This window comes from Anolis sagrei, chromosome 2 (genome assembly GCF_037176765.1).
Source record: "Anolis sagrei isolate rAnoSag1 chromosome 2, rAnoSag1.mat, whole genome shotgun sequence".
NCBI lineage: Eukaryota > Metazoa > Chordata > Lepidosauria > Squamata > Dactyloidae > Anolis > Anolis sagrei.
In genome coordinates this window covers 155,395,092-155,418,330 of record NC_090022.1, presented here as the reverse complement: position 1 = coordinate 155,418,330, position 23,239 = coordinate 155,395,092, and the positions used below count along the sequence as shown (strand labels likewise).

General features: G+C 39.1%; 1 protein-coding gene across 1 annotated transcript in view; it reads right to left on the bottom strand.

Moving 5' to 3' along the window:
• Positions 1-2,213: 2,213 nt before the first annotated feature.
• Positions 2,214-23,239, bottom strand: part of GAK (cyclin G associated kinase) — a 106,590-nt gene continuing 85,564 nt past the window's right edge. The window contains exons 23-28 of the mRNA XM_067463973.1: positions 16,657-16,794; positions 15,609-15,728; positions 13,618-13,857; positions 9,095-9,243; positions 6,278-6,454; positions 2,214-2,943 (exon numbers count right to left, since the gene is read on the bottom strand). Coding sequence (XP_067320074.1) covers positions 2,842-2,943; positions 6,278-6,454; positions 9,095-9,243; positions 13,618-13,857; positions 15,609-15,728; positions 16,657-16,794 — 926 coding nt within the window. The 3' untranslated portion in view covers positions 2,214-2,841. The remainder of the gene's footprint in view (positions 2,944-6,277; positions 6,455-9,094; positions 9,244-13,617; positions 13,858-15,608; positions 15,729-16,656; positions 16,795-23,239) is intronic.

Here is a 23,239-nt window from a genome sequence, read left to right as displayed (position 1 = left end):
TTTTTTTTTTTTTTTTTGGCTTTTAGCAGTTCAATTCTGATTTTTTTTGTATGTGTGGGTGAGACAATGCCTGACTAAGAGTGCCAATTCATTATACCAATAAAATTTGAATTTTATCAAACTTCAAGATGGGCACCTTTCCCCCCAAAGAAATTTTACCTGGCAATTTTTTCTTGATCTTTCCATGTATAGTTATTTCCTTTTTATCCGACATTAACTTACCAGAAACAAAATGCTCTTTTGAGGAGAAAATGCTTTCCCCCCTCAGCCCCAGAAATAAAAGTTGGCCTCCACATAACCATGAGCAATTCCTATCTCATTCAACAGCCTTGTCAATTTCATTCTCTTCCTCTTCTGATGCCTCCCCCTCTATAAAGCCCAAATTACTCTGTAAAATTGCCGTAGAGTGCTCTCTAAAACAGCAGAAACACTCATGGAGCTGCCTGAATCTTGTTTAAATATGTATCAACATCATTCCAAATGGTTCAATCCTACCTTTCCCAGGTAGAATGCATTCAAGCACTATGACCAGCATTATTTTGTTTGATGTGAGAAATGTGCAGTTACTGTTTATCAAATTTGATGACACATGCTCCTTTTGTATAGCTATGCATTCTTGCAGTAGAATTTTTCCACCCACCATTATTTGTAATATATGTAATATAAATGGGCAGCAACTGGGCGTACTCTTGAAATTACAATCCTAAATATATATACATTTATGAAAAGGTGAGATTTAGTTTGAAATAGAGATGGGGTTGAAAAAGACCTATCATCCTCACTGCTACCCGAAACCTCTTTTAAATACACTGGAAGTATTGGATTACTCAAGATGAAATATAGACATTTGGTTAGGATTATTTTGGGAGAAATAATCCCAAAATAATCCCCTGGGGCTGCCAATTCTTTCCCAATAACTCAGAATAACCTGAAATCCATGAAACCAAGTTGATGCAACCACTTGCATATCTGGACCCATAGCTAAGCACAAGATCCATTCATCAAGCTGGAATCCAATGTCACAAAGGAGGATTTCATTCATGCAACATTAGAAGATAATTTAGTGTTTCCCTCAAATAAGCCACCATACAGCTTCTTTTCCACATGGATGACATGTGGAAAGAAAGAAACAGCCCTAACATATATGTACTATAACAGGAAAAAAGGTTATCGAATAGCACTGGGATTACATTATCTAACCAAGATACAGTTTTTTTTTTACAAACCATGTAAACACTGCTTGCGGTTCCATTCCTGAGAGAGGGGAAAATGTGGAAAAGACAGACATATTCCACACCTCCATGTTCTCTCTTTTGTTCTGTAAAGTTTTTTCATATTGATAGCAGCTTGGAAACTGGAGCCATAGAGGTGAGATACTCCTAAGCAAATCAGGTTGCATAGTCAGTACATTTCTATTCCCTGGGAAGACGGCTGGCTGTATCTTCGGGTTGTTGTAGGTTTTTTCGGGCTATATGGCCATGTTCTAGAGGCATTCTCTCCTGACGTTTCGCCTGCATCTATGGCAAGCATCCTCAGAGGTAGTGAGGATGCTTGCCATAGATGCAGGCGAAACGTCAGGAGAGAATGCCTCTAGAACATGGCCATATAGCCTGAAAAAAACCTACAACAACCCGGCTGTATCTTCATTTGCTATGGGCCATAGGAAAGGGGATGTTAAATAGGGGATTGTCGTAAAAGACAATACATGCTATTCTGATCTTTGAGCCTCGAACAGAGAAATCTAAAATGAACAGACTTTTCAAATAAGTGAGCAAGAGTTGCCCGCAGCTGGCAAAATCACACACACACACTCCAACAGCGAACAACGCAACATTTACTCAATTCCGTCAGAGCAATATCGAAGCAGAAAATTGCTGCAATCACTTTTGCGATTTCTGCAAATATGCCAACCTGCCTACTTTGTATACAATTCAACGATGCTGACGAAAGGCACATACACCATTCAGTAAAGTAAGGAGGGGGGAAAGAGATAACGCATATGTTTTACTATAGAAATTTAACACAGTTTGCCTCCAAAAGGATCATAATAAATAAGACAAGACCATGCAGTACTTCAATTAAAGCCAATTTTCCCATTTTAAAAAAACCCAAAACAAAATCCACATCTTATAAATTAATATGAGCCAAACTTTTCCTCCAGTCGGAATACATTTGGCCCAACAACTGTCAATGCAGCATAAGGAATGCAGGTGTTGTCAGAAAACAGTTTAATTATTTACAGAATGATTATTGGAATGATTACATAAAATACAGAAGAAAAATTTACACCTCTCACAGAAACCAGGACAAGAGATGCTGAGCAAGCTCACAGCTGATAGGGAACTAAAGCACTTTGAGTAAGGCAAACAAGTAGATAGCAAAATGAAAAATCACAAGGACTACTGGGCATGGGGGAGAGAAACGCAAGCTGAGGTTGTGTGTTTTTCTTTCAGATGGAGAGCAAAAATGAAAATGTCAAACTATTAATTCAGGATTCAAAGTGGATGATGTATCCCGCAGCAAATGTTGTCCACACCAAGACCCATCCTCAGAATGACAGGTGCCTCTGACCTCATCTGAGATAGCCTGGGACCCTCAGGGCACAAGCTTCCTAGTGCCAATGGGCCCAGTTGGCCACTTCTGCCATGTGTCGTATTCTGCTTCCTACAGTACACACCCGTTTGCGAGTGTACAGTTTCAAAATGTGCAACAACCGGGAAGGCCCCCCACCTCCCCCCACTCCCTGCTCTCAGGAGGTTATTACACTAACAGCACTCAAGATTCAGTTTTGCTGCCAATACATTTTGAAATCATCCCATCGCTGTGCAAAATGGAGCCATTTCAGAAAAGTGATTTTGAGCCTTGACTTTCAAATTCTGACCACGCATCATTCAGCTCCATGAAGATCATTTTGGCATACTGTTCGTAAGGCTGCCCCGTGGCCTGAAACAAAAGAGAACAAAAATGATAACTTAACTGCCCAGCTGCATCACAAACAGCTCTCATTGTTTCTACAGCAAAAGGCAAGATACCATATTCACAACTACATTTGGTTTGGGAGTAAATCTTTATTCAGTGACCACCTCAAAAATTGTTTTCTGGACTGGAGTCACAAGCCATTTGTTAAAGCAAAAGAAAGAGTAGCCTACATGATTTGGGCCCAGGTGACCTACAGGATTGCCTTCTCCGGCATAATCCATCCTTCAGGACACTGAGGTCCTCTGAGGGTTGCTGACTCCAACCAGCCAGAACCCGATTGGCGACTGTGACCCAGAGGAACTTTTCATCAGCTGCCCCACGACTGTAGAAAGATCTGCCAGAAAAGCTCTGACAGCTAAATCAGCGGACAAATTGAAGACCAATCTCTTCCAGCAAGTCTAGCCAGTCGATTCTAAACCAGTAATTTTACATTCTATTACTACTGCATTTTAATCATTGTACTGTGTGCTCTAAGATACGGATTTTATAGTAATGTATTTTACTGTGTGGATTTTATGTTGATATGTTTTGACTATAGCAGTGATTCCCAACCTTTTGGCCTCCAGTTGTTTTGGACTTCAGCTCCCAAAGTTCCTAACAACTGGTAAGCTGACTGGGATTTCTGGGAGTTGAAGTCCAAAACACATGGAGCTCCAAAGATTGGGAACCACTGGACTATGGTGTACTTAATTTCAAGCCATGAGGTGAGTAAATAATAATAATAATAATAATAATAATAATAATTATTATTATTATTATTGCAGTTTAATAATAATACTTATTAAATTTTAAATTTAAATTTTTAATTGCCTTGAACAGGCAGGATCACTTTTAATATATGTGTGTTATGGTGACAATTTTATGCTTATATTTTGTTTGTTAATCTTATGATTATGTTGTTTTTACTCTGTATGTTTTGTGATGTTACTTGGAAACAGCTCTGAGTCCCCTCGGGAAGATGGAGCGGTATATAAATAAAGCTTTATTTATTTATTTATTTATTTATTTATTATTATTCAACTGCAAAAAGCCACCTTACTTAGATTTGCACGCATGATTTGAAAATACATCACATAGTCCTAGATGCTTGGGAAGTGTTCAACTTATGATTTTGTGATATGAAATCCAGCATATATGTCTTGTTTGCTGTGACATACTGTGCTTTTGTGTCAGTAAAATAATAATAATAATAATAATAATAATAATAATAATAATAATAATAATAGAATACAAAAGCCAGCATAGTGATCTTGTTCAGTGTGAACTAATTTTGTTGTGTATCATTCTAGCATTCGTTTCTTGCAAAATTACTACATTTATCAGACTAGGGGATTGTTCAAACATTTCAAGATGCTCAGAAAATGCTGCATCCTAGAATCACAATTAAAAAACCGTTAAATCAAATTTTGAGAGTTCCTAGTTTAGAAATTTCTGAGGTCCGAGTAGTCCATGAAGTCCATGAAGTAGTCCATGAAGTAGGTCACTAAACAACCATCTTTTGAGCATCTTGAGATGTGTCTTGTTTCGTCTGTGGACTCCACAAATGCTTTCTAGTCCCTGCTTTAATTATTGTTCAGTCATGGCAACAGAAAAGCACAGTGATTAGTTCTCCTACTTGCTCAAACTGTCAGTTGCTTTATCAATACCTAACTTGTTCCGGACATTTGGAATAGAGGCTTCCTTCCTAGTATGATTGGTTCCCTTTTATTTCATTCCGCTACCCAAAAGGTGGCACTGACAGCTAGGTTTGCCTCTCTATTCAGCATCTCCCTGGTTGCCAGTTCGAGACTTACTAAAGGCCAAAGTCCTGGGAATGGTATTGCATTGCCCCCTCCATTTTGCATTACTGTGAACGTGGACAGCATTTTCTATGGGATCCAATTGAACTGCCATGCAAGAACATTTGCCCCCTAATACAGAGGTGTCAAAACTCATTTTCACCAAGGGCTACATCATTTTCACCCTCGGCTGTGGAATGCCCTCCCTATAGATATTAGATCAGCCACCTCCCTTTTAACATTCCGGAAAAAAGTCAAGATGTAGCTTTTTGAACAAGCATTTGCAAATGCAGAGTAACTGACACAGGAAAATAGAATGACTAGACAATGGGTCCAAACAACATTTTTAACAAGGAGACACTATAAATTTATATTTTATTGATTTGTTTAGTTTTTATTATGTGTTATATTTTAACTGTATTTATGACATTGTAAGAATTGAATTTTGTCCTGTTAACTGCCTTGAGTTACCTACGGGATGAGAAAGGCGGTATACAAATACAGTAAATAAATAAATAAATACATCAGCCTTATGATTGCCTTCAAAGAGGTGTTGAATCCATGGATGGAGAATCAGTGGATACAGAGAGCCAACTATAATTTTTTTTACATAGCTGTCAGTGCGCTTTCCCCAGATGTTATACAACACCAACATTCATCACTTTTCTGTGGCGGCCCCCCGGCTTTGGAACGCCTTCCCAAAAGATCTTAGACAGGCCCCTACATTGGCAGTCTTCAGAAAGAATTTAAAAACTTGGCTGTTCCGATGTGCCTTCTCAGATTAGGAATCCCCATCACCAAGTCCTAGAAGCACTTTAGTAGAATTAAGATCGCTGCACACCGCACTTATTTTATAATCCTACATTCCTCCTGCCACTTCAGCACTTTTAATCCTGTACCCACTGCTCTGGCCAGCCCAGTTTTAAAGTGTCTTGATGTACTGTTATTGTTGTTGTTTATTTTGCTTAACTGTTTTGATTTGCTTCTGGTATTGTTGTTGTATTATGTTCTGTTGTATTGTGTTTGAGGCTTCGGCCTGTGTGAGCCGCATCGAGTCCTACGGGAGATGCTAGCGGGGTACAAATAAAGTTAATAATAATAATAATAATAATAATAATAACGGGAATTGCGGCCCAACAGCAGTTGTGGCTCTGAGGTTGGTTAAAGGACATTTTAAAGTCAGGCATCATATCTATAAATCTTGTATCTAAATTCAAAGCCCACTATCCTGACTAAACTGAAGCCTTACAGATGTTATTGTATCATAACTCCTACCAGCTCTAGTCATGATGTCTAAGGGTGAGTATTACAGAAGTTGTAGTTCAGTATCTGGGAGGGCCCATAAAGTGATATGGTGAGCCAGATTTGGCCTGCAAGCCTTGACCTACGTGTCCTGATGAAGGGAACAGTGTGTCTCCAGGCAGTTAGATGGCAACTTGAAGTAGGGCTGTCTTTTTGTTTTTCAGGTACACAGGAGGAATTGGGGAGTAGCAGACTGAAGGGCAACTGTGAGGACTCACCTTATCTGGATGAACCACAAGCACAGCCTTCCTGTAGTACTTCTTCACTTGATCTGGAGTAACCAGGTCTGCCATGCCACATGGTTTCCATTTGGTTTCACCTTCCCAAAGCACAGTGTGGAGAGTAGATAATAAAGCTCTTATATTCCTCTCTTTTCCTTCAATCCAATCTAGAATCTAGAGAGAAAAAGAGAGAGATGGAAGAGTGGTTCAAATATATGTAAAAAGCGACTGCACAGTATTGTGTTCCATTTCCAACATATATCTATTAATTAAATTTAAACCAGTGAGAGATAAACTGAGAGACTTCAAACGTTTTGGACTAGATCTCTCAACATCATCATCGTAGTTTTGGACTATATCTCTCAACAATCCCAGGCACCACCCTGGCCATTAGTTAGGACCTTGTCATGCACTTTACCCCCATTAGACAAGCCCTCTTGTAGTTATGCAGCAGACCTTGAAAATAAATAGCTCCAGGTCCCACCTGAACCATTAGGTAGGCCATGCTTGCACTTTACCCACTCTCCAGGCCCTAGTCCACTTCATTGTACTAGTCCAGGCCTCTCATAGTTGTCGAGCCCCACTTTGTAATCTTGGCCACTGGAAGCTGAGCTGCCTGACGTAATTAGTATTGAACTGGCTTTTTAATTTTAAATATGTACTATTGTTATATAGTACTATGTTTATACTTTTTATAATGACTTTTTGTATGTATGTATGTATGTATTATTATTATTATTTATCACTGAACACTGTTCATGCTTGTCAGGACTTATGTCACATAGATTTTTTGAAAAACAGAAGGCACTAAGTTCCCTAATGTCTACTTTACCATTAAAAATGTTTGCATATAGTTATGTAATGGAAGATTTCAAATTTCCACAAGCCAGCTTGTCTCTGGCAAATGTTATTTCTTTTCAGGAAGCCAGAAAGCTAAGCAAAAAAGGTTTTACAGATTAGAACAGAGCTGGGATCAAGAACCTGGCTCCACAGTCACCTACCTACGGACCCACCAGAACACTGATCCTGGAAGACTATCCTACTCAGCTAACAAGGAATCACCTAAGTAAGTAAGTAAGTAAGTACGTAAGTAAATAAGAGATTCCCCACCCCATTTTATATTATCAGACCACAGTAAGTGGCTCAAATTTATTTATCATGTCTGGAGTGAACCAAACAGTTGTATTGTATTTTAAAAAAACACACACACACACACAAAGTTAGCAAACTTGGCATTTTATCAACCAGGCTTTCCCACAATTCTATTTGAGCCACTTGGCATTTAATAGACTGGTAAGTGGCACAAACAGAATTGTGGGAAAGCCTGGTTTGAGGAATAGGACTTTTCATAGGTTTATTTTTTTCTTGGAGAGCGTAGCTCTTTGATCAGAGCAGACACCAGAGCTTCTTTCTTTTTTCACTGGGGTAGAAGGAATAGGTCTAATCACACACAAAAATCCAGCCACCAAACTACCACTTTCTGCATCACTGAACCACCACTCTGTGTAAGTTCTTCCATCTCCAATGAAAGGGACAAGGCACACCTGATTAAATTTGATTTGATCAGATTCATAAATGGCAATAGTATGAATAAATAGCCTTAGTTTTAGTGTTAGAAGAATATACACATGAGAAACACATAAAGAACAAAGAAAACATGCAACAAATGGCAGTTGAAAGGAGAGAAGCAGGGCAATAAACAGGCTATCACCTTCTGTAGAGATGCAGAGAAGTCTGTGTGACCCAGGGAACTCACACAAGCAGGCAAAAAATTACTTTTGATGTATTTTTATTTTGATAAATTGAACCAAATGAAAACCGAAACAGTCCCAGGAAATCCCAGATGGTATACTGATATACTGAATGATTGAATTTGAGAAGTTTTGGGAAACCGCCTTCCTGAACTGTTTTGATAAGCATCCAATCAAAGGTACCATGGAAGGATCAAAGGGGAATGGAACGGAAAAAGAGACTGGGAAAAAGGATTTTTGGAGGTGTGAAATGTCCTTGAAAATTCTATAAAGCCCTAACCAAGCTGCGTCTCGGGGTGGCAATTTCTTTCATGATGCTGCCCACAAGTTTTTTGATTTTTGAAATAAAATCTTTGTGTTTCATCTCCTCACCTCTGAACCTCATTTGGGAAACTGGCTTCAGAGGTTTTAAAGGGGCCTAGCCTCTTCACCATGTTTCCCTGAGATAATAAAAAAGAACTCTTCAGTCAGTGGAGTTAAACTTGGTGCTCAAGAGATATATTTGAAGAGAAGTAATGGAGAGCCAACTTCATGTCTTTGTCCTTGAGAAAGTCCACTACTCATTAAACCAAACTTGGAAAAGTTCCCTTTTAGGGAAGATAGTCCTAAAATTTACCAGTGGTTTTGCTGGTTGGGAATTCTGGGCAATGTTGCTCAAAAAGTAAAGTTCACACTAAAGACACAGAAATTTGATAGTTTTTTTAGAGTCATTGCAATGTTCCATCACGATTTTCTAAAGCTTTGAACACACAAAGCTATCATCAGAGCTGTCATCATTTCTTTTGACTGGCAGGCATTCTCCAGGGTCTTTGCACAGCTCTTTCATTTGAAATTCTTTTAAGGGATTGAACCTGGAACCTTCAGCAAACAATGCATATGCTCCCCATCTGGGCCACATTCCTCCCCATTCCTACAATACCAACACTAAGAAATCATGCCTTTATCCTCTCCAGCTCTTTTACAGAAAGCTCTTTGATGTTACATGCAGTTCAGGCACTGACTTCTATCCAAACACACATAAGAGGTGGCAGGACTGGAAGGGTTCAGTATAAAAACATCTAACCTTTAATTTTAGAGGGTCCATATCTCTAGACATTTCTTGTTTTCTCATCTCTGCAATGGTCTTTGGTCCTTTTCTGTCAGATTTTGCAGCAAACCCTTGATTCGACAAAAGATCCTCAAAATCGTTTTCTGACACTTTGGGTTTTTGTCCTGGCAAACGAGATAAAAACTATGAAACTCACTGGTCAATGACAAGCGACAAAGAAGCAAAAAATCCTGTATCTGAACCAACATAGTTGTAACACCAAATCGTATGAATCATAATGAAACTCATCCATCCATCGTCACTTGGGAAACAGTTACACATCAAGAGTCCAAGAATGTCCCTGCTTATCCAAAATTAATTCCTTCAGTGAGATGTATTCCCCAGTGAACGTGCTCAGAAGTGCACTAATTAGGCAATTCTAGACATTTTGAACATGTTTTGAGCCATAAATTTTCCTTTTCAGTAAATGAGTAGTTTTACAGGCCAAAAGCAATTACCGAGGATCTGTACACACACTCACACAGCCTCTACATAGTAGGAAAAAAATAGTTATATAAATATATCGTACCTACATGTTTTCATGTCTTTGTATCTAATTTCCCTGTGCTTCCTTGGGAATTTAAAAGACTCTACCCATTAATGCAGATTTCCAGCATTCTCTTTTAAACGACATATGTAGATTAGATCTATACTTAGTCATATTTAAAAAAAAATCTATAAATTTTAGAAGGACTCATCAATCATAATCTGAATGAATCCTGGAATGGGGTTCAGTCTGGACTAAATCCATACTCCCTATGATTAGTCAGTTCTGTGTGTTTTTGAACAAATAAAGGTAAAGATAAAGGTTTCCCTTTGACATTAAGTCTAGTCGAGTCTGACTCTGGGTGGTGACGCTCATCTAAGCTGAAGAGCTGGCATTGTCCGTAGGTAGATGCTTCCTAGGCCATGTGGCCAGCATGATTGTATGGAGCACCATTATATTCCCTCTGAAGTAGTACCTATTAATCTACTCACATTTGCATGTTTTCAAACTGCTACATTGGCAAATGCTGGGACTAACAACAGAAGCTCACCCTGTCCCGCAGATTCAAACCGCCAACCTTCCAGTCAGCAAGTTCTGCAGCTTAGTGGTTTAACCCGCTGCGCCACCACAGCCCCATTTTATAACAAATAGGACTGCTTTTATCATGAGGTACTATGGGGCTTGAACTATAAGGTACTATGAGGCTTGAACTATGAACCTCATGGGTTGGGACTTCAGAGCTGTTAACAGTCCTCTCTTGTTTTCTCCTGCCCTGGAGACTAGGACGCAGAACAATGGCTTCACACAACAAGAAAGCAGATTCCATCTGAAAATTAGGAAGAACTGCCTGACTGTGAGAGCTGTTCAGCAGTGGAACTCTCTGCCCCGGAATGTGGTGGAGGCTCCTTCTTTGGAGGCTTTTCAGCAGAGGTTGGATAGCTATATGTCAGGGGTGCTTTGAATGTGATTTTCCTGCTTCTTTGCAGGGGGTTTTCTGGTTGGCCCACAAGGTCTCTTCCAATTCTATGATTCTATGAAGTTCAAACCCATGAGATTCTAGGTTCAAATATCACAATCTGGCTCAGGTATTTGACTCTGTTTGTTAAAAGCTGGCAGAAAAAAGGAGCCTGCTTAAAGAAAACCATCCATAGCTAGCTAGAACCAGCATGGTATCAAGGTTTGAAGGCTGAATAACTACTATGGAGGCCAGAGCGTGAATCCCCACTTGGCCACAGAGGAAGCCAACGTTACAGCTTCAGAAGAAGCCCAAGGCATGCCCTCTCTGAACAAATCCAAGAAAATTCTTAGGGTTGCCATGTCAGAAATGACTTCAAGGCACACAATGACATCATCAACCACTGTTGTTGTTATTGTCAAGTACTGCCATTTATAGCAATTGATATGAATGGGCCACCTTGTCCATGTCTGGCAAACTAAGAATTGTGCCTTCCTTGATAAGGGTCTATCCACTTGTAATGCAATCTACCGATGTTCATACTGCCTTTAGTTTTATCTTTTCCAGGGACTAACTATCATGTTTGAACTTGGAAGCTAAGTAGGGTCAGTTCTGGTTAGTATTTGGGTAGAAAACCACCCATAACTGTCAGGTGCTATAGGCTATATTTCAAAAGAACTGGTAAAAGCACTTCTGAGTATTCCTCATCTAGGAAAATCCTATGAAATTCACGAGATCACCCCAACTTGATAGGCAACTTGAAGGCACAAACAGATATGTTGCCTTTTCCAATGTGCTATGTCATCTCGTTTTTGTTTTTTTTTTCATATCAGGAGTGACTTGAGTAACTGCAAGTCACTTATGGTATGAAATAATTGGCTGTTTACAAGGAAGTTGCCCAGGGGACGCCCAGGTGTTTTACCTTCCTGTGGGAGGTTTCTCTCATGTCCCCACATGGGAAGCTGGTGCTGACAGATTGGAGCTCACTCTGCTCCTTGGATTCAAACCGCTGACCTTTCAGTCAGCAGTCCTGTCGGCATAAGGGTCTAATCCATTGCGCCACTGGGGGATATCATGTTATGCACAAAGTATAATAGATTCAATTTGGTCATTTTGGCTCCTAATCAGAATTCACAATTGATTTGCTCTTGGAACCATTTATTTGTCTTTTTGTTTGTTTGTTTGCAGTCAATGATATCAAGAGACTTCTCCTCCAGCACATTTCAAATTAGTTAATTTTCTTCCTGCCAGCTTTCTTCGGTGCCCAGCTTTCAGATCTATAAATAGAAATACTTTAGCACGGATGACCTTCGCTCAAATGTGCACCTTAACATGATGAGGGAATTTGAGTGTGTGAGAGACAAGCTGAGAATAATACCACCAGGAGATGAGACTCTATCAAGAGACTTCTCATAGGATAACTCAGAGTGCAATCCTCAAAATGGAGATACTAGTCTAAGATTTCAGGCAGGAATTGCTGCATTAGCAGAACAGAACTGTTAATTCCAATGGTGAGGCCAGTGTAGAATCTACATAAGAAACATTAGTTGTTGACGACTGATACTGAAAAGATCTCTTAGAGATAATGGCAGCAGCACTTTAACTAACAATTAGACAATCCAAATCAACCAATACAGATCCAATCCTATATACCATATATACCCGAACATAAGCTGACTCAAATATAAGCCAAGGCACTTAATTTTAACACAAAGGAAAATATATTGGCTCGAGTATAAGCCGAGCGTGAGAATTGGAGCAGCTACTGGTAAATTTCAAAATAAAAATAGATACCAATAAAATTACATTAATTGAGACATCAGTAGATTAAATGTTTTTGAATATTTACATAAAACTGTAATTTAAGATAAGACTTTCTAACTCTGATGAAACCATTATTCTGATCTTCTTCAATGTAAACGTGCTTACATATCCTTCCAATAATAATAAAGAGAATAAAATAATAAATGTAATAAAAATAATAATACTAAAGTAAAATAATAACTGTAATCTATATAAATAAAAATCTAATGTTCGTTTGTGGGATTAACATAACTCAAAAGCCACTGGACGAATTGACACCAAATTTAGACACAATACACCTATCAGGCCAATGAGTGACCATCACTCATAAAAACACTGAAAAACACAAAAGAGACTTAAAAGGCTAAAAAACAAAAAAACGCATTACAACGCATGCGCAAAACCACATATATACACATATGCACAAATATATATACACACATATATACACACACAAAACACATATACACGAACTGGGCCACAGCAACGCATGGCAGGGGACGGCTAGTCTAATATAAATAAAAATGTAATGTTCGTTTGTGGGATTAACATTAGTCAAAAACCACTGGACGAATTGACACCAAATTTGGACACAATACACCTATCAGGACAACAAGCGACTATCACACATAAAAACACGTAAAAGAGACTTAAAAAGCCAAAAAATACAAAATACATTACAACGCATGTGCAAAATCATATATATACATATATATGCATACATACACACACAAAACACATATACACAGACTGGGTCACAGCAACATATGGCAGGAGACATCTAGTAACAATAATAAAGTAACATAATAAATGTAATAATAATAGAGTAAAATAATACATGTAATAAAATAATAATAGAGTGAAATAATGTAAATGTAATAATAACAATAATAGTAATAATGAATAGAGTAAAATAATAAATGTAATAATAATAATAATAATAATAATAATAATAATAATCTTTGACTCGAGCATAAATCGAGGGTTTTTTTTCAACCTAAAAAAAGAACTGAAAAACTCAGCTTATACTCAAGTATATATGGTATGTGATTATAAAAGTGATGTCAGAAATAGCCAAAGTTCTCCTCATGGCCTTCAAGCATTTTAAAAAGTACAATTGCAGATAATTGCAACTCTCACCTTTCCACCCCACTGTGCCTGCTGGGATGATAGCAGTTGCAGTCCACATGTTGCTAACTCCATGTAAAAGCAGTTCAAAGCATATCCTTTAAATTCTCCCCAAAAGGAACTTACCAAAGCCTGGGGCTCTGATGCCTCTCTCTTCACGCCCCCCAATAACGCTGAAATTCACCGTGTAGTTGGGTTTCGGCTGCACGCTCGGCTTGGCTTGTTCTGGTGGTTTTGGTTGTGAGTGAGACTGCCATGATGAGCTAGTTGCTTGTGGTTTGCTGGCCTGCCAAGGATGCCCTGCCTTTTGTGAAGGAGTGGATTTGGGGGCAAAACTACCAGCAGAGAAACCCCCACTTGAAGCACCTGAAAAACAAGGATCAGAGTTTTTGTTGCAGACTTCTAAGAGACTCTGTTTGGTTTAACCCATGGACATCCAAATATTGCTTCAACACTAATGGCCATGGACACTTTGGTTCTTGAGGCAAAGGGCAAGATGGTCCCCCCTCCTCATTCCATATAAAAGCTGACTGGTTTGAAAGGGAGTTGTTTCATTATTATTTTAAAATGACCGTTTCCCCAGAGTTGGCTCTCAAGGCCCTCACAAAGAAATTGAAGGAAAAGCAAACAAAACTTAATTCCTTGAAGATTTGGTTGCACCTAAATCCCATACTGGTAAAAGGGAGAAAAGCTTCCACCACACTCAAAAGCAAGGCACTTTAGGGGAAGAAGATAGGCTATTTGGCACAGACAACTCTGTCCTACTTCAAGAAGAGAGAACGGTTAGAAGGCTGGAGATGGAGTAACAAGTAACTTCTGTTGCCACTCTTACTATTTACTGCTGGATGAGGTTAACTTATTCTGTCTAATTAAAGATCAATCCTGTTGCTAACCGCGTAGCAAACACCATGGCTGTGTTGTTATGGGACAAGCTATTTTAGGTATAAAAACAGAAAGGAAGGGAAGTGTATTTTTTAAAATAAAAGGAGAGATGTCTTCACAAAGAGATTTCTGCTAGTGGACTGGCATATTAACCCATGTAAATATGCAAGATATTTACATATTGGTGCATACTGATTGGAACTACATACAGAAAGAAAGGAAGAGCAGCGTGTGACTTTCCAGATATTTCCCTTTCTTGGATGTGTTGGCTAGAGCAGATGGAAGTTGCAATTCAGTAGCGAACATGCCACATACTGCCCACCCTGGATGCAAATGATACTCTCACTGGAGGAGTGAAAGGCATGACTAAACTGGAGGAAGCTATTATAATAGGCCTGGAGGCAAAATAAAAATGTGTAGATGAGCTTCTTCTGACAGCTGTGAAAATTGCTCACAGAAGAACCTGACCCTACATCCTCTGGCTGCCCTAATTAATTACAGAGAGCAATCCCAATGACATTCATGGAGCGTTGCTGAGCATGCACAAAGTGGTTTATGCAACCTTCTTGGACCTGAATGGCACCAGGGTGGAAGCTATGCAGGGACTAACAAAGGGACATTTTGGAAGATTTGGAAGTCTGCAGATTGTTTCCTACACAGCACATGCAGCTCAAAATTTGCAAGTTTTTGATAGTTGCTAAAATACTCCCAAGCCCCTATGACCGATAGACCTCCTTGTTATTCCATGCTAGGAGAGTGAATACCCTACTCTTAGCCTGTGAAGCAACCAAGCTGAGACACTAGAAAGCTGAATGTTGGAAAGTGATGGTACCCAATTTTAGTCTCCCACACAGACCTTTCCAATTAACCCGTTCTATAGATTAGATCCAAAATGCAGACTCAAGCAGGGCTTCATTTCCAAGCTTAAATCAGGAGTTCTGTGCAGAAACCTAACAGCAGCAACAAATCAAGATCAACAGCTGAATTTTGAAACTAGTTGTTTAAAGGAGAGCTCATGCCAGACGTTTAGTAAACTGACTTTAGTAACAGAAGTCAAGAGGGTTATGACTGGCTTTCCATTCTGACTGAACCGAAAACAAAATGTATAGCAAAATGGGAAATAAGTCTTTTTTAAAACGAAACTTTACTTTGCAAGTCACCCCATGTTTCAGGTACATTATCTACCTTAGTTGTACAGAGTATTGACATTTTCTATCTTTTACTTACACACTTACCTGGAAGGCCAGCTTTCAGGTTAGCGAGGTCAGCGAAAGGATCAAAGTTCTGCGATTTTGCTTGACTGAAGGAGAGGCCTGAGGGAACATTCGTAGGGCCTCCTGTTGTAAAAGCTTGGCCTACAAAGTGAATTGCAATTACTAAACTGTGCAAAAGTAGTGGCAAAAGGTCTCATGTTCCTACGCTGTTAAGCCTGCCTCCTGATAGTAGGCTGGGATATTCTCTTTGAGAGTGTTGTCCAGAAATAAGATGTTTCATGGAAATGCATATTGTTATATATTTATAATACAAGAAAAGTAGAAAATTCATGCAGCAGATACAACAATAAATCAACAGTTGGTATATATGTGAGGCTAGGGGCTGGATTGAACTCCCAGGAGACTTTGGAGGGTTACTATCTGGAAAAATAAAATAAAATCCTCTTGGACACCTGGGAAAATTTTCATCATATTTTGGAAAGCATCCTGGGCTGTTTTTCACTTTGCTAAAAAGGTCATAAGTAATTTCATGGTCTATTACTGTTTTAGAAAAAGGCCTCTCTTGGCCCTAAAATGGCCCAGGACTATGCCAAAACATGACATGAGGGCATTTAGGGGAACTTTTTTATGCCCGGGGGTTCTATGTGCTGTAACAAAAACACCCTGAAGACCAGATGCAACCCTATGGCTACACCTATCTCACCCACATATCAATTATGAACAAATGTACTGACTGTAAACACACTGGGTCTCATATCCTCCCTGCTGTCAAGTTGATGAAAGCATCAGAACAGAATAAATTTAGAATAAATTATGCCATGCCTTGTTCTCCAGTTAATCATGCTTTCAGAAGCACAACTTTGCTTGAAAACAGGGCACACACTCCTGATATGGCCCATTTTACTGGTAAATTTGAACTGCTTTAGCAGAGTTAAATACCAACAGCAGCAAAATCAGAAGCTCCCCCCTCCCCAAATCCAGCAGAGGATACTCCACCCAGCCCACATTTTGTCCACTCCATCCAGCTCACATTTAATATCACTAATCTCTTGACACTATTGGACAATACCTTCCAGGGTTGCCTTCTTAGATGGTGCTGGTGCTGGGGTGCTAACAGGAGGGGAATCTCCCCAAGAATCCCAGCCACCTAAAAGATCTGGCTGACTTGCAGAGGAAGTCATTTTAGGTGGATCTGGAGCCAAACCTCCTAGAGGAACAAAAAAACCCCCAACACATTAGATTTCAAACAATGACTGCAAGGCCCTCATAGACTTAACAGCATACAGGAGGAAATACAGAACTTCAATGAACCAAATTAAGAAAGATGTTTTGAAAATGCCACCTTTTATTGCTCTTTAAAATGATTTATTTCCATGTGCTCCTTTACAGCCGATGGCTATTATACACAGTGCTGATATAAATCCATTTACACATATATTTGTGGAGTGGATACCCACCAAATCCTTCCCTTACTTTCTGGAAGGGCTTCAGGTCTCTTATTTTAAAGCATTACACATATTTTATGATACATTCTTTCTACTCAAAGAATATATTGAGAAGAGGGTGCATAAAGTCCATGCCTTAGTCACATCCCATTTGGACTACTGCAATGCTCTCTATGTGGGGCTGCCTTTGAAGATTAGTACAGAGATCAGCGACTAGATTGCTAACTGGAGCGTCGTATCATGAGAAGACGACTCTCATGCTGCAACAGCTCCACTGGTTGCCAGTCTGCTTCCAGGCTAAATACAAAGCCCTAACACTTTGGGGTCCAGGCTATTTGTCAATTTGCATCTCCCTGTATAGACCATCACGTGCACTGCGGTCTGCAGAGGAGGCCCTCCTCTCAGTCCCACCCCCGTCACAAGCTCAGTTGGTGGGAATGAAAGAGGGGGCCTTCTCTGTGATCACTCCCTGTCTCTGGAACTCCCTCCCTAAAAAAAAAAATAATGGCCCTTCTCTCTTTTAAGAAACTTTTAAAAATGCACCTATGCACTTTTGCATAAAGAGAGGAGGATTAGGACTGCTGGCTAATCTACGTGTATTAGATGGTTGTAATGATATGTCTTAAATGTAACACTGTTGTCAGCCATTTTTATGTAATGTCTCATAATTTGTTTTAGGGTGTACATTGTAATGTTTATTAATGTTTTAGTTTTTATATCTTAATGGATAGTTTTATGTTTTGATATTTGATTTTATATTGAGGTGTTGTCTATTATATTGGTTTTTGCATTTTATGTTTTTGTGTAATATTGTGTTTATTGTATTGATGGGCGTGGTCTTATGTAAGCCGCCCCGAGTTCCCCTGGGGGAGATGGAGCGGGGTATAAATAAAGTTTTATTATTATTATTATATTATTATTTTAATGTTATTTTTATGCATAATTCTTTGTTGTAAATTTTCTGTTGTTATTCTTCATTATTTTGTATTATTTTATTTGTTTCCATCTATTTTAAGGCATTGAATGTTTGCCTTTGTACATGTAAACTGCCCTGAGTCCCTTCGGGGAGAGAGAGGTCTAGAAATTATTATTATTATTATTATTATTATTATTATTATCACCATCATCATCATCATTATATAAGGAGGAACTTATTATTTGAAAGGCAAACAGTAAACCTTCATGGCCAAGCTGACACCAGGGATCTTGATTTCCCTTATCCAAGATTTGTCTCAATTTCCATTTTTTTTCTACTGAGTATTACTAACAGCTCCAGTTATAGTTCAGTGGTAACAAGCACATCTGCATCTAAGCTGGATGAATCTGCATTCAAATCTTAATGGGAGAACACATATGGATGCTGTCTGCTATAGATTACTCACAACTGCCTACCTCAGTTCCATTTAGAATTGGAGAGCCAACATGATGGCTTGAATGTTGGACTAGGACACTTGACCCACACTTGACCATGGAAACCTACCTTGGGCAAGTCACTATCTCAACCTCAGAGAAAGGCAAGGGCAAATCTCCCCAAACAAGCACTGCCCAGAAACCCCTTAGGGTCGTTACAAGTCAGAAATGATGAAGGAACACAACAGCAACCATTACTAAATAGGTGTAAAAGATGATAGCCTTATTGACATTAAGTGCCAGGTTAGCTCTGACAGCATGATGCACCATAAACAGTTAAATGGTTTTGATGGTCCCTCATCTGGATAATGCAGACTGTGAGGATCAAAAATGGAGCCACCCAAAAATAGCATCCATGCTGCCCACAATTCACAAGCTTTTGAAGTGAAGGCTGACATCATCCTCCAAGTCTGTCAGTATTGTACTTTTCTGAGCGGCAGCAAGAGGTGGCGGGTTATGAAAAAAAATGTCTTGCTCAACCTTAGGGAACCTGCTGCAGTAATGAAATGGGAGCCTTATCACCAATGAGCAGAGAATAATCTTTACACCAAGCCGAAGTGTATGCTGCCTTATCTGAAAATGTATCACGTTCCCTGGAAGCATTCTTGCCACAATAGTCCTGTCTCTTCCAAACATGAAATTACAAAATAACACTAAACTCAGTAATAAAACGATACTAAAAACTAAACAACAGTACAAAAAATCCCCTACTCATATTTGATTATATCTAAAAGTAATAGACCTCAATTGCATTTTAACAGGCACAGAATTAAAAAGAACCATACTGAGTATTATGGGCCCTTAATATCTGCTGGGATTAGGTTTCATGATGCCACATGGATATCAAAATCCCTGGATACTTATTTAGAATTATGTAGTAAAATGCTTTCCCTATATAAAATGGAAAATCAAGGTTTGCTTTTTGGATTTTCTTTTGAGGGAGGGTATAATTTCATGCTGTGGATGGTTGAATCCACTGGCGCAGAATCCATGGATATGTAGGGCCAATTGTATTATACTGACTATGATATTGACTAAAAAGTCTGACCACAGTAAGATGAACTAGATATGTTTTGTGCTGGCCACAGTAGTTCAACCAGGAGCAGAAAGAAATATGTTGAGGGAAAAGATGACCAGTTCATGTTATAAAATGATCTGGAAGGATATGTCCTTGAACTATTATATTTAAAAGGGTGAAATATTCTTAATATAATAATATACTAGGACCAATCAAAAGACCTCCTACTGGTTCTTCTTCTAAGTACAGTTGGCCCTCCGTATCCATGGATTGGGAATTCACAAACTCTACCATTCACAGCTTGAATATGTATGTATGTATGACAAATTCTGCCATTTTATTTAAGGATTTGATTACTCCATTGTATATGATGGGATTTGAGCATCCATAGATTTTGGTATCCATAACCAGGGTGGGGATGTATTTTAAATATGTTTTAACTGTTGATTGGGCTTGGCCCTATGTAAGCTGCCCCAAGGCCCTTCAGAGAGAGGAAGGCATGGGATAAAAATAAAGTTGTTGTTGTTGTTAGCCAAATCCCAGCAGGTATCAAGAGCTCACTGTATACTTTGTTAGGAGTAAGCTGATACTTGCACAACTACTGATGACTCATTCAGCAACCTCTTATCTTATGACAATATCTAACTGCAGGTTTCATGGTCATAATACATAGCTAATTTTCAGTCTGAGGATGTAAGCCGTCAACTATTTTCATCTAAGGCCCAGCTTACCATTCCAAACTTAGCTCCCTCTACGAACAATATAGGGCAGTGGTTCTCAACCTGTAGGTTCCCAGGTGTTTTGGCCTACAACTCCCAGAAATCCCAGCAAATTTACCGTTAGGATTTCTGGGAGTTGAAGGCCAAAACATCTGGGGACCCACAGGTTGAGAACCACTGAAAGTTTAAGATCATCCGGGGAGGCCATGCTTTCAGTCCCACCTCTTTCACAGGTGCAACTGGTGGAGACGAGAGACAGGACCTTCGCATTGGTGGCCCCTTATTTATGGAACTCCCTCCTCAATGAAATCAGACCAGCCCCTTCTCTCCTGACCTTCAGGGAAAAAACTTAAGATGTAGCTTTGGGATCACTGCAATAAATGATCATGAATCAAATGTGATTGACAAATGGAATGACCCTGGATTATGATTTGGATGATTTTAATTGATGTTTAATAATTTATGTTTTAATTGTTTGGTTTTAATTGCAATTGTTTATTTTTAATATATGTATATATGGCATCAAATTGCTATCTGTTGTAAGGCTGCGTTGAGTCCCTCCGTGGTGAGAAGGGCGAGGTATAAATATGGTAAAATAAATAAATAAAGATGAGAAAGTATAACAGTTTCCTTCTTGCTGTCTGAGAAATTGAATATTGCTCTACGGTGTTTTCCCTGTAGTAAAACGTTCTGAAGTGTTGTGGAGGAACTGTCCTGAAAAGAAGAACATGCTTTTTGTACAAACTTCCTGTTTCCTTCCTCCATCTCCTTCTCTTGTTTTTGTGACAATTAGCTTGCTAAAGAGGTTTGGAGAATTTAAAAGTTTTGTCATTTTGGCTGGTTCTAATCTAAATATTGTTCAATTGTGAATTTTACCCCCCTCTCCCAATAGTACTACTACCACCACTATTAAGGAAGTTCTGTAAATTATAAATTAAACAATACTTTACAGAAACCACTATTTCTGCTCAAAGGGAAACACTGAATAAAGAACAGAAAAACTGTCATAAAGATTTTGTAGTAGATAGAAATAGGTAGATGTGTACAAATTCTTTGGGAAAACACATTTTGCACAATTAGTGTGGACAGCCAAATTCTTGGTTGTAGCCGTGCTAAATCACCTCCCACAAGGTCTTAAGACAGCGCTGCACTCAGAAGATCTTTTAATTCTCTAATTAAAGATGACAACTAGGATTTCCTGAGAATCAAGATACAGGTCTAGCATTACATAAGATTTAAGCCGTCTAAGACCTCCTTCCACAAGTGCTGTCTCTTCATTATCCTGCTGTCACCACCTAGAAAGTGGCTAATGATTCAATTATGGTTTGCCTTCTTAGTTTCACCATCTTTGAATCCCTAGCTTATTCTGCAGGACCACCTGCTGGATGAATAGTCTTTTCAAACTAAGGCCCGGGGGCCGGATACGGCCCTCCAAGGTCATTTGCCCGGCCCTTGCTCAGGATCAACCAAAGTCTGAAACTACTTGAAAGCACACAACAACAACAACAACAACAACAACAACAATCCTATCTCATCAGCCAAAAGCAGCCCCATACTTCCCACTGACATACTAATAAGTTTATATTTGTTAAAATTGTTCTTAATTTTAATTATTGTATTATTTTTAAATGGCTTTTTTCACTACAAATAAGATATGTGCAGTATGCATAGGAATTAATTCATGATTTTTCAAATTATAATCCAGCCCTCCAACAGTTTGAGGAATTGTGACCTGGCCCTCTGTTTAAAAAGTTTGAGGACCCTGTTCTAAAGTGAAGATAGGGAACTTGTGCCCCTCCAGATACTGTAAGATTTCAGTTTCCATCAGACCCAGCCATCCTGATGAGTGATGAGGGATGATGGTAGTACAGGCAGCACCCGAGTTACAAACATCTGATTTACAAACAATTCATAGTTAAGAACAGGAGTGAAACAACAGGAAATGACACATATCTGCCCCTTTGAAGGGAAATGAACTCCTGAAAGAGTTATGGGGGGGGGTGTCTCAACTGAAGATTTATCACCAATCCCTGAACAGGGCACAGATAATAACAACTGAAGATTTATCATCAATCCCTGAACAGGGCACAGATAATACCAAAACAAACACCGCAGAGGTGTTAACCCTCCCCCCTATGCTATCCAAAGCTCTATATCTCTATCTATCTCTATCCCTGGCTGGAGTTACACTTTAACAGTGAACCCGATCTGACTTACAAACAAATTCAACTTAAGAACAAACCTACAGAATCATATCTGGAGGGCTACAGTCTCCCAACCCTGAATCTATCACTACGTAAGAAAATCCTCCCTCTTGGCTACTTTCCCAATGTACTGAGCTCTGCCAGATGTCTAGTGCTTTGGGAAATCTCTCCTCTTCCATTTGAATAGACATGTAAGCAACATATAATCATTAAGCAACACATTATGATGATAATGATAGGCACAGCCAGAGCCTCAGTTTTATACAGGATTTTTTAAAAAGTGAGAACTTATAGCCTAGTAATAAAAGTACATGCTTTGAATATAAGATAAACCCTAGTTTTCTCTACAAGCCTTTAAAATTCCTCTTCACTTATGGGAAGTTGTCACCTCCAAGCTTCCAAGCAAGAAGAGTCCATACCTGTGCTTCTTTGTTTTGCTGGTTCAAAGTTGTGCACAGAGAGCCGTTTTGTTCGGCTGTGTTTTGTTTAATTACAGTATGTAACACAATTTTTGTTCCTGGATTATAAATGTAATTTCCCAATTGGTTCTATCATAAAAACATACCAGCATGGAAACAGTTTATCAAACTGCAAAAACTTTGTTTTTGTGGGGCATCCTGCAGCACATTTTGCTATAGTTTTTCAATGAATATTTCATCAAGTCTCAACCAATTCAACATAGGGTTGTTGTCGGATTTTTTGGGCTATATGGCCATGTTCTAGAGGCATTCTCTCCTGATGTTTCGGCTGCATCTATGGCAAATGTCCTCAGAGGTTGTGAGGTCACAACCTCTGAGGATGCCTGCCATAGATGTAGCCAAAATGTCAGGAGAGAATGCCTCTAGAACATGGCCAT